At 43.2% G+C, this 12258-nt stretch overlaps 1 protein-coding gene across 1 annotated transcript in view; it reads left to right on the plus strand.

Moving 5' to 3' along the window:
- The first annotated feature begins 1326 nt into the window (after positions 1-1326).
- The window catches only part of LOC146185152 (uncharacterized), a 43569-nt gene continuing 32637 nt past the window's right edge, over positions 1327-12258 (plus strand). Inside the window, exon 1 of the mRNA XM_084606134.1 lies at positions 1327-1571. Coding sequence (XP_084462260.1) covers positions 1435-1571 — 137 coding nt within the window. The 5' untranslated portion in view covers positions 1327-1434. The remainder of the gene's footprint in view (positions 1572-12258) is intronic.

Consider the following 12258-nt stretch of genomic DNA (forward strand, 5'->3'; position numbering starts at 1 on the left):
GAACCTAGTTTACAGCGGGGAAGCTCGACTAAGCAATGATAAGAGATGGTTATGCGCGGTTTAACTCTTCCGTGGGTGTTTGCGAACGTCAAGGAAACGCAGCTGAAGCACAGGTTCCAGCCCTCGACTCCTAAAATAAGAAGCTTGTGTGCTGATTAAAAGTGAAGCAGAAGACGGTCCCCTGGTACTATTAAGGTTTCGGGGCACGTTATCTTTAGAGACTGCCTTCAGCACTTTGCTCTAGAGGGTGCGTTTCTGGCGATTTTACTCCTTTAGAGTATGGCAGGTCACTAACCAAAATCCACTTAGCTCAAACACGAAATGTTGAAGTTATTATGCCGCAGTTGCAAAGTGAATGCCCGGAGGAGGAACTCAGAACCCCCCTTTTCTTATTTTCAGGTGCAATGAAGGACTGAGATTGATATGCAACCTCTTAATCCGCTCTTCGAGCCACTTTTGTGCACATCCCGATTCGTACCTCAGGGCAGACTATACGAACATAGCTACGCAATATTGTCAAGAATGGGGACTTTCAGGTTCAAGTCGCAGGCTCATACAATATGAGGCTCACTTGGAAAACGTCAGCGTTCGGCAACACTTGGCCTTATTTTTATTTCCTTCTCTTTGTGCTTTGACGCTTCTACACGCTAAGAAACAGCCGTCATCTAACGAAGAGGAAATCTACGATCATTCAAAAGAAGGCCGAATAACATCTGGCCCTTCCCTGGACCTTCAGATCAGTGCTCCGCGACTGGCCCTCTTTTATGCGTAACGCCATATGGGCCCGATCACATTACCTTCGAAAGGAGGTAATGTACCATATGTCAGGCGTAAAAAAAAAAAAAAAAAAGGATCATAATATCATAATGGCTACTCCTCTTTTTTTCTACAATTATCATGAGCGATTAAGGGTACACAATTTGAGCATTCATTAATTGAAAGCTTGTAACTAACCGTGTCCGATAAGCAGAGATTTTTCTGCCTACAACTGGTTGTTTTTTTCCTTGATACATATTATACAAAAGTCGGTCTAAAATTTACTGAGTAACTAAGAGAAAATTTGCATTTTTGTGAAAAATGCGAAATATGCCTCGCGACTCTCCGGACTTCTGTTAGCGTTAAACCATAAAGGAGCACTATTGTTTTCTCCCTGTAAAAAAACCGTTGCCCTGGCACACCACAGTCACCACTAAAGTTGCCTCGAGGCTCCGGCGCGGGGCATTCCACGGGCCGACCGCACCGAAGCAGCGCCGACGACTGTGCCGCCACGCCTCGGACGTTCACTTCGCCGGTTCGCTTCGCTCCGAGCGGCAGTCGGGGGCGCGGCACAGCGCCGGTCGCATCGTGGTGGTCGCCTGCTCCTCTCACGGATTACGCGCGCCTCGCCGGACCACGTCGCGCCGTTGTATACGTCTCGCGGAGAGAGGGGAGAACATGCTCCGCGCCGCCCTTTCCTCCGCTCACCGGCGGCATCGCCGGACGCTGCCCCCTCGGGACGACGTGGGCTGGCGGCCGCCGGAGCAGAGTTCGCAGCACGGCCCGTTGGTTCCGTCGGCGATGCAGCTGCTGAGGTGAGAGTGAGGATGAGTGAAATGGCCCTGTTCTCTCTCTCCCTGTGTCTTTGTGCGTGTCTGCAGAACTCGTGCGTTGTGCTGCATTCGGGCGGGCGGTGTCAGTCATTCACAGCTGCCGGCTAGCCGGATCTAAGGCAGCTGCTAGCACACTGACGCATGTGGAAAGCGGCGATTTCTGTTCTGCGGCAAATATTTTTTCCGCCTTCAACGAGTTCACACAGACATTAAGGGGTAAATATCGAGCTCAAGATCTCGCGTTACCATAGTTCAGCTTGAATAGGTCGGGGTTTTTTTTTTTTTCTTTCTTTCTTTCTTTTTTTTTTTTGCGGGGTGGAGCGTAGATAATGGTTGCTCATGCGCTTAATACTTCGGAAATTAAATAAAAAAGCAACCTGACTGCTATCTAATTCTGCATCTCATAAAGCGTCGGAAGCTTAGTCACGCTGGGAGAAAAGATAACGGGGTGCCGCCCTGAAGCGTGCTCTTTTAAGTCTGCGTACTACTGTGGGCGCAGCGGATGCCTTGACGTTACATATATCGTAGCATCTAGTGCTATAATCTTGTCTCTCTGCCTTTTTGCATGCATTTGCACCAACTTCAAAATTACTGCTAAAAACGCACCGGTCACTTCGCTCATTACATAAGAAGTTTACAATTATTTGCACTCACAGGAGACAAAATATGGCTAGGAAAGGCTGCCCAATTTTGAAATAAGGAGCTTTGTGTAATAAACCGACCATGATGGCGGCATTCTCTTACCCAGAGTCCAACTGGCACAACAGATCTAGCCTCTTCACATATGGTACAACTCTGCTTTCCTCCTGTCTGATGACAATGACAAATTGCTGAGTGCTGATGGAGATGGAGAAACTTTTCCAGTCATAGCGTTGGCGACAAATGTTACGTGTATGGCCGCAACTTGTGGATGGATGACTTCAGTGGAATCCCGTAATGTGCGCCCTGTATCTGAGCATGCGATTCTACACACTCGCTCTCTATGACTAAAACGCAGATTTGTCTGTTCTCGAAATTATTTTTCGTGGGAAACGAGGCAGCGCAACTTAGAAAAACTTAGAAAAAATTGTATAAGGCAATAACCTCACATTTCCTCGCACAGGTCGCATATAATTTCGTAACATCTTATAGTTTCTTGTACATTAGCATAAATTATGGAAGAAAGTTTATGATAATGATGTGCACCGTATGAGAGTTCATGTGATAGTGATGAGATTGTGGGAGGTTATTGCCCCGTAGAACTTTTCGTTTTTCAGTAGGGTTGTTTACCACGTGGGTGTAGTGCCAACTGGCCTAGTAGCCCGTGTTCTATTTAGAATTATTACACCTACAGATAAAATTGAAGAATGTTTTTTTTTTCTAACAGTCTGGCATCTTTTATGAACCAAAATTCATATTCAGTGCTCCTAATCGGCCAGCACGGTTTGGCATTTAAAATTGATCAAAAATCTGAAAGGTCTTTAGCAATAACACTAATGATATAGGACACCAAGCATAATAGAATCCCTGTGTAATATGCTAATAGCCCTGAAGCTAATAGCCCTGAATATGTGCGACATTTTTTTTTTTTTGTTCAGCAGGCGTGGACACGTAGTTAGTAATGCGGCCATGTGAAAATGGTTATTTCAAGATAATTAGGGCTGTATTTTGCATGTAGTGCTTTGATATATTTGCTTGAAGCACTGAAGATGCTGTTCTGCTGCACGATCCCTCAAGTCTTATGGTTGCGTTAAATGAAGCAAAACCTAGCGCGTCGTGGCGGTACTTTTAAAAAGTAAGTTTTTTTTGAAAGGACATGCTCGCTGCGATGAATAGCCTCTGTAAGCACCTATAATATTCCGTCAGTGCCCTGCAATATTTATGTTTTTCTACTTCTATTTAAGTTTATTGTTTATTCAAATTGGTCTTTGAATCTTTAGGGTTAAACTGACACCCGCGCTATTTTAATTAGGCATATATCTACACCCTCGCCATGATAATATCACCGGACCAGTTGGGATTTACAGATTCGTAGGCTGGCATCGGAACCACAGTAGGCTGGAATAAATATGCTGTTTATTCATTCAGTACTAGGCGAGTCCAACGGGTAAACCACAGTAAAATACCTCATTACCTACTGATATTTTGGCACATATGCTGCATCCTCAACGTCCCAGATTAGATACGCTGGCCTCAGGCTATTCAGTAATAATGCTTGTCACCTAGACGCACGGGATGAGCTGGTTTCCAAATTAAGTCAGAATACTCTTTTGGCCTCCATTACATGTATTTAACCACAGGTTTGAAAAATGTAGAGAATTTAGTTAAAGGCTAATTAAGTGCACATGGCGTGTGAGGAGTGCGTTGCGGGCAGAAGTTTATTCAGTCGCTCAGCGACCTTTGTTTGAAAGCATTAGCTTAGTTCATAAGTCGGCTTAGAAGAGCCCAAATCTGTGAAAGAATTCACTCTATCTATGCCATTGTAACGCGTCAACTTTACAGAGATTATCTGGATACTTTTTTTCAGTAACTGGAATGGGCCGCGAATAATACTCTATTTACTTGCTTTGTCTCGTAATGGAGGTGTAACGAACTCGTCAAGCGCTCTCTCCGGTACTTTCTTTAGCGCCGTCGTGCTAATCAAAATTAGGGATCAAGCGAAGCCTAATAAGTGGAAAGGGAGTGCACAAATTGTGAGGAGTGCGAATAAGGAAGGTGCGCTTGCAAGTGCCCGTTAACGAGGCGCCGATTCGTGCTATTCCAGAAGCGACGCTAATATTCCGCGCCTAGCCCTTGTGTCGGCATTTGCGCACTGTTACGCGTTGGCCTCATTTCATTTTCTGAAGCGGTTCACATCGCACGTGTCAGGAGCATCGCTTTTATTGAGTTCGGCACAAAATCTGGGGAGCCCAACAGAATTGCAGAGTGAGCAAATTTTCCACTGGCAAGAGTGAAATCTACAGTCGTCAAAATCTTTGACCGGCGTACGTTAAGGCCGAATTTTCTATAAGCGTTACGGAGGGTTTTGGTTTTTGTGTGGTTTAACGTCCCAAAGCGACTCAGGCTATGAGAGACGCCGTAGTGGAGGACTCCGGAAATTTAGGCCACCTGGTGTCGTGCACTGACAACGCACAACACACGGGCTTTTTTTATTTTTACGCCGTCATTGAAATGCGGCCGCCGAGGCCGGAATTCGATCCCGCATCCTTGGCGATAGTAGTCGAACGCCGTAACCACTGGGCTACTGCGGCGGGGTCGTTACAGAGGAGCCAAAACTGCTAAATGTTCGAGTATAAGCGAGGGCTCAACAAGCCCTTGCTTAATCTCGACCTTCAAGCAGTTTTAGTCCGCCCTATATGAAGCAGGAGCACAGAAAAGGCGGCCATTGCTTGCTGGTTAAAGGTTTGGCCGGCTCTACGCGTGTGCTACTAGGCTTTCTTGACAGCTTCATTGACCAAAGATTGCGATGGATTTTCTTGGAGAAGATTGGAGCGTGAGTGAAGATTTCACCAATCGCAAAACTGCCCGCAGTTCCGATCATTAATTTTTCTGTTTATATACGAGCTCCAAAATAGGCGCTTTATAACAAAATTAAGCGGGTCAACATAAGGCGAAGCAAGAAAGGCCAGTAAAAAGAGCTTAGGAATTGTCGTATCTAGGCGCTTAACTAGAAGATTCGCAAGGATAATGAAATATATGGTTCCCCAGAAATGGGACCTAAATCCAAGAATGTAATTACCTTAACCAAAGAAGTTCGAACAATCAGCACCGAGACCAAACTAATCTAGTCTGGAATCGAGGCCACAAACTTGGTTGAAAGCAAAGCACTGAAATCTGTTCACGGGAAGAACTGCCACGTTTTTAAACGGAAGGAACAAAAACGGGAAATTTATTCAATAAGTGGGAATCCATCCGAATCTCGAATAGTCCGGTAGAGAAACGCCGCGACGAGTATGGAAATCAATTGCAGAACTTGTGCGATGCTGTTGGTGTCAACTTCGAATTTTCCGGGACAGCACGTACGCGCCGTCGGCATGAGAAGTTGAAGTGCTAGATATGTGGAGAACGGAAGACGATTTTTAAAATTATAGCGGCCAAAAATACCAATATCCACTTCAATATGCATAGGAAGCCCAACATCATTCAAAGCCGGCGAGTGAGGCTACGTTCAACAAAACTGAATTAATTCATGCTGTTAGAAGTACTGGGCCACGCCCAGACCGTCACGCGCTCTCTGCAGCTGCGAGTAAGCGGAAAACGCAGGGTAGACTACAGGAAGAAGAAAAAATGATCGCACGTTATGTACATGTTCAGGACGTGGATGCGTATATATAGAAAGGCGAAAGGGCACAGTGAGCTCACGTACGTACCAGGCGGATGTATACACGCAAAAAAAAAGAAAAGAAAAACAAAACAATGCGAACAAGTGTGTGGCGCTGGAATCAGGTTCATATTTTCAACCTTTAAACTGCGGACAACGGTGGAAGCCAGTAAGAGAATGATTAATGGCCTTGTATGCGCCCTCTATTCTTGTTAACGAACGAAACGATCATGGAAAGCCAGAAGTGGCCGAAAATACGTTTTTCTCAAGAGCCACGAAGGAAACACGCCGCGAAGAACAGCTTGGTATATGAGCTGAAAGTGTAGGCGCTGTTTGTTTCTTTCGAGTTATATTCTTTATTATATCCACATTTATTTTTGATTGACATGTCCTGGTTTAGTTTTATGAAGAGCCAGGTATACTCGTCTGCCCCTGTTTTCTATTTTTGTTTATTTAAATTTTTGTTACAGCACAGAAGGGCACTATAGAATACGAATCTAATTATATGCGATATTGATTGGTGCATTTATTTATGCAGTGAAGCAAACCTCTTCCTGTGCTTCCAAATAGTTCATGCGGCTATGCAAATCAATTCACCTGTCCTTAAGCCTTTAGGTGTCTTAATAAATTTTTATTTTCTCGCAAAAAAATTAATAACAATTTAGGAGCTTTGTATGGCGCCTACTGCAGAGATGAACTGCGAATCTCTCTGAGAAACAAAAGTTGGAGGCAAAACGATGCGACAAAACACTATCGATGAAGTCATCGACAAAAATTGTGGCAGTGTACAACGATTTCTTGCTTCGGTCTCAGACCGTAACAAACTTTTGGAGCTAGGGAACCAAATTCAGAAACGAATTCGTGAAGCCCTCTATATATTTCGGCACGCCTCGACAACCGTGCTACCTATAGCTCCGCAGAAAAATCTCGATCGCGTAATCTAGGGACACGCTGTCCCACTTTAGGCGCCAGCGCTGACAAGGCGATCCAACGAACGGGTCGATATCACCTACGGTTCTTCTGTAAATAGCTGGCTCCCGAGCATTAAAGATTCTGCAAAGCGGCGGAATGAAAAGTGCCCATTTGAATAATCTATTGGCCAATGGGCAGCGCCGCGCCTCAGCAGACAATTACCGACGGATCCAAAAACGGCATTTGCCCGTAGAGCCTACTGCGTAGAGAGTAGAGTGAGCGAAGCGAAGGGGAAGAGAGGAGGGTGCCAAACCACCGGAGAAACAAAATGACTAACAAAGAATAATGAATCAACGGTTTCATTGTTCAACATTAGACCTTAATGGCATACTCAGTGAATCCGCTGCACTCGTCGGCTCTCCGCGGCCGCCGGTGTTAAAATGTCAGTCAAGAAGCGCAATGAGCTTCTATTAGCGTTCAGGACTGGCGTTCCGGAGCTGATCGCAGAAAGTTTCTCGGTATGGTTTCACTACTCTCTTACGAAGCATAGCGAACGTCTAATACATTGAATATTTGCCGGGCTTTGACTGGAATCGGCAGCACGTTATTCTGTGTAGAGTTGGTTACAGCTCGCAAGCTTCTTTTAGATAGTGCGCTTGATTCACCAGCTGACTGTGCGCTCTTAGGACCCTTGGAGGCGTTTCATCTCCCGAAACTTGTGCATGCGCCAGAGGCCGGCGCATGAAAAAATCCCCATTTTTTTTTCTTACACAAGAGCGTAAACGTCAAAGGCATCGTATGCAGTACGAGTGGTTATTCTACATTCTTACCTCAATCGCAGTCTCTCACCAACCTCGCACAAACTTATTCTATACTAAACGGTTTCGGCTCCATGCCTGGTCCCCGATGACAGAATTCAGCTACGCTGAATATTGCGGTCATAGTTTCTCTATACAGAACTCCATTACTTCTAAATGTTTTAAAGGATCGTCGGAGCATTTGTACTTCGATTTCATTACAGCAGGACAACAAAGCACCTTGTTGAAGTTGAAAAAATTAATAAACATGTTTCGGAAATAATAATATCAAAGCACCTCATTGTTTGATGATAGTTATAATTCGATCAAAGGTATTGCTTTTCTAATTCATTATACGGCTCGGCTACACCTTGTTTTCAATGAACAGTGAACTCTATGCAAACAGTATTGCTTATAGCCTCTTCACTGCAAACACACTGTATTAGACAGCGGGACTAACTTCCGCGAAATTTCCCCCTGTGTTTTATTTGTGAATTTCAGTTTTTTTTTTTTTCAAGATACCTTACAGATCCTAGTTCGGAGCATTCAATAACGGATTGTAACAACTTATAAAATAGAATTCAGTGTAAAATGAGGCAACTAAAGAAACGCAGGCAGAGTAAAATAATAAACAAGTATAGTTACTGACATCAAAACGTAGCATATAAGAACAGAACGCAGGAGCGAAAAATTAATCATAAAACGTAAGAAAAGAAATATGTTTGAAATTAGAAAATACAGTGGAGAAATGTAATTGAAAAAGCCACACTGCACAAGCAATGAAATCAGAAGAAGGGTGACAACACAATGAAATCAGTAAAAACTACGTGTGACGTTGGTAAACGGTGCCAGGAGAAATAATGGTCGAACAACTTGTCTAGAAATGTGTCGCGGTTAATTGCGGAAACGATAACGCCTCTGAGATCATTCCAAAGTGAATGCCAGTGTATAAACATCCATGCGCGTAAGACTGAGCTGATTATATACCCGTCGGGTGTTTCGTGAAGGAGCATTGCGGAAGGGGACATGAGACAGTACACATATCTATGGAGTAAGCGAATAGAGACTGACTTCGAAGATCTAATGATTCAAGGCTAAGGTTACGTTTGGTTTGTGCCGTTTATCTTACGGTCATAGTTTATAAGTTTGAACCTGGCGGCATGATTCTGAAGATTCTGAATGGCTTCATTCATTTGAAATGAAAATTGAAGCCGTATGCAAAATATCGGATGTTCGAAGATATGTTCCTAAGAAAACAACTGGTGTTGAAAAGAAAACGTAAGGGGCCTAGAACACTGTCCTAAAGTACTGATGATGAAGCGTTGTTGATAACGGTGAACTATTGGCGGAGGGACAAAAGTTGCGTATCCGCGATAACGTGAATGAATCTAACAAAAGGAGAAGGTTCAGACACTAAACGACAGCGATCTACCATAATCAAATGTTTTCAAAAAACTAAAGGAAAATGTACTCATCCTGAAGGTTAAGGCACATATTAAAACTCAGATCTTGAATTGAAGTAAGGGCGTTTCACATGAAAATCCTGTTCTAAAACCTTGCTGATTTGCATGCATATATATATATATATATATATATATATATATATATATATATATATATATATATATATATATATATATATATATATATATATATATATATATATATATATATTGGACTCCAAATGGCAGTAAGTGTTGTGGCAACTGAGTATTCGAGTAGCTTACAGCATGTTCGAGGTAAGAAATTGGACGATAATTATTAGGCACGTGCCTAAATCCGGTTGTGCGCTTTGGAAAGGCTTGGCAATCTTCCAGTCAGCAGGCTGCTGCCTGTTAGGGGTTCAATATAGAATTCGGCTAGAACTGAAAGTAATATTTTTCAAAATTTAAAAATTTACGTTCTCTATGCCTGAAGACATTGAAGCGTTAGGATTAGTAATGAGGTGAACAATGCCTATACAGTAGTAATACTTACGGTTTAATAAATATCCAAACTTGTTCTTTTACAAATGTAATGCTGGAATGGTCTTCGCTCTTGAATTTAATGAAAGGAATGCATTAAATACGGATTAGCTTTTTCGTCGACTATAAATAACATTATAGTCGACAAAAAAGCTAATCCGTGCTTAGTAATCGTCGCCGTTTAATCGGATGGGATTACTGTCACAATCAAGAGATATCGCTTTCCAGAGTATATTTGGAAGTGTTTTATGAAGCGGAGGTAAGTCGAATAGTTTTTTTATTTAGCTAGAAGTATTGCAGAGACGTGCTGCATAATACTGTCTCTTTATGTTTGCTTAGTACACATTTTTGCGTTTTAGCATTACTTTTAATTAGCATTGATATACACTTTGCATTCCGATGCAAGAGCGCGTGCTTCCTTTATCCCGTAGTTTTCAGAGAAATATAGTAAACCACGGGTTATTTTGTCGTTCGAAATAGGAATCAGTGGGACGTATTTATTTATTAATCACAACTTTTTATCTCCAAAAAACATTCACTGGGTTCAACAGACCAAGCGTAAAACGAAGGAAAAAGATGGATTTTCTCTCTCCCTCTCTCTCTCACACACACACACACACACACACACACACACACACACACACACACACACACACACACACACACACACACACACACACACACACACACACACACACACACACACACACACACACACACACACACACACACACACACACACACACACACACACACACACACACACACACACACACACACACACACACACACACACACACACACACACACACACACACACACACACACACACACACACACACACACACACACACACACACACACACACACACACACACACACACACACACACACACACACGCACGCACGCACGCACACACACACACACACACACACACACGCACGCACGCACGCACACGCACACACACACACACAGAAACAAACAAAAAAAACCTACTTCCTTATTCACGTCATGATAATTATCCTCACTGTGCTCAGATTTTTTAGTTTTCACACCTGGGAATGGTAACAAATTTGAATTCTCAGCTGCAAGAGTTTATGATTGCTTAAGGCACCTAAATGCATGATACTGACCCTGTAGTGTTAATCAGGAGCACTAGCGAGGACTAGGTGCAAAATATTGCCGTAAACGATCCAAATCGGTTTTTCTTTTTCAACAATCCCCGGCATGTGGCCTTGTCACTGTGGCTGTGGCGCATGGACAAATTTTGTGCTCTTTGCTTGTTCATGCTCGTTATCGCAAAACACGCCTTTATCGCTTTTTTTGTAGCCTGAGATATGCCGAGGTTAGTCTGTAATGATCGCAGGCAACCACAACCGTGTCTGCATTTGGAAATTTTCTAGTATCCCTTGACTTGTTTATTTAGATGTTTCTGCACCTACTTTAAATTGAGCACTGCCGATTGCAACGTACATTCTTAGTTCGACGACTGGCGATCACACTTGCTGTTCTATCGCTGCCGCCGAATTGGCTAGTTCTTTTGCGGGCGCAAATCAGCCCAATAAATTGTTCACTCAGTTCAATGAAAGTCTTTTTGGTTGCTGCTTTCGGCCTTGTCACCACCACGTGATATTTAGTACTGAAGCGGACGTCTGAAGTAAGATTAACAAATTCAGGAGACGAAAGACAGGGTGATGATAATTTGGGTTAGCTGGTCAGCAGGTACTTGAAATCAGCGATGAGATATGTGTCCTTAGCATTCTTTAAATAATGTTGCACTTGAACAGTTAATGCGGTGTGCATAGAACTGTGGAATCTTTTAGTGAGTCTTTCAGTAAGCCGTAGCTCTCCACGGCTTTTGAGAACGACCTTAAGAATTCCCATCACTCTAAAGCTTATGCCTAAGCGGTACAGTCGGTAGCGAGAAGTACGATATGCTTGTGCTTGCAAAATTCAAACCAATATGCAGGAAGGTTTTCTGAATTGTAAACACTCCTCTGTGATTATATTCCACGGGGATACCTTTCCTCTTGAGATTTTATATTCCAAATCTTTCGGACCGCGGGAGGTGTAGAACACGCACGCACGCACCTATCCGAAAAAGAAGCCCACCAAAATGCACAAGCTTCCACGTGGCAGCAGCGGCTCTGCTTCAGTACCACAGCTCGCGTCTCGGAGAGTGAAATCCGCCTTTTTATTGCGCACTGTTCCAAATGGGGATTTGCGTGCGCACTTGGGGAGATATATGCGCCAGAAGCTCTAATGGGGTAGGCTTTTTCTAGAGCAGGGAAATAAGGCCGCGCAAATGGTAACCTGGTGCAGCAATTACTGCCAGCTTCTAGTCGTGAAGGCAATATTTAAAAACTTAGCCTATTAGCATCCGCTGCAGAGTTAACGTTCAATGAAAAAAGAAGCTGCCGTGGAAACTCACAGGAAAACGGTTTCGCTTTTGTTGCATGTTTTTCAAACCCAGTTAGCGAGAGTTATGTTGGTGTCGTATGTTTTTTTTTTGCGTAGTTTAGCGCTTTATTTCGTATTCTACTTGGTTAGACATTTTGAGCGATATTTGACTTGACGTACGCTGCAGTCTAAAGTTTAATTGTTGATAACAATTTACTTATTAACGGTTGTTAACTGCTACCTGCAAATACTCCAGTGCCGTTATACTCGACACAATCTGCGCAACGATATATGA

Source organism: Amblyomma maculatum, chromosome 6, assembly GCF_055883805.1.
Source record: "Amblyomma maculatum isolate TAMU_Amacu chromosome 6, ASM5588380v1, whole genome shotgun sequence".
NCBI classification, from domain to species: domain Eukaryota; kingdom Metazoa; phylum Arthropoda; class Arachnida; order Ixodida; family Ixodidae; genus Amblyomma; species Amblyomma maculatum.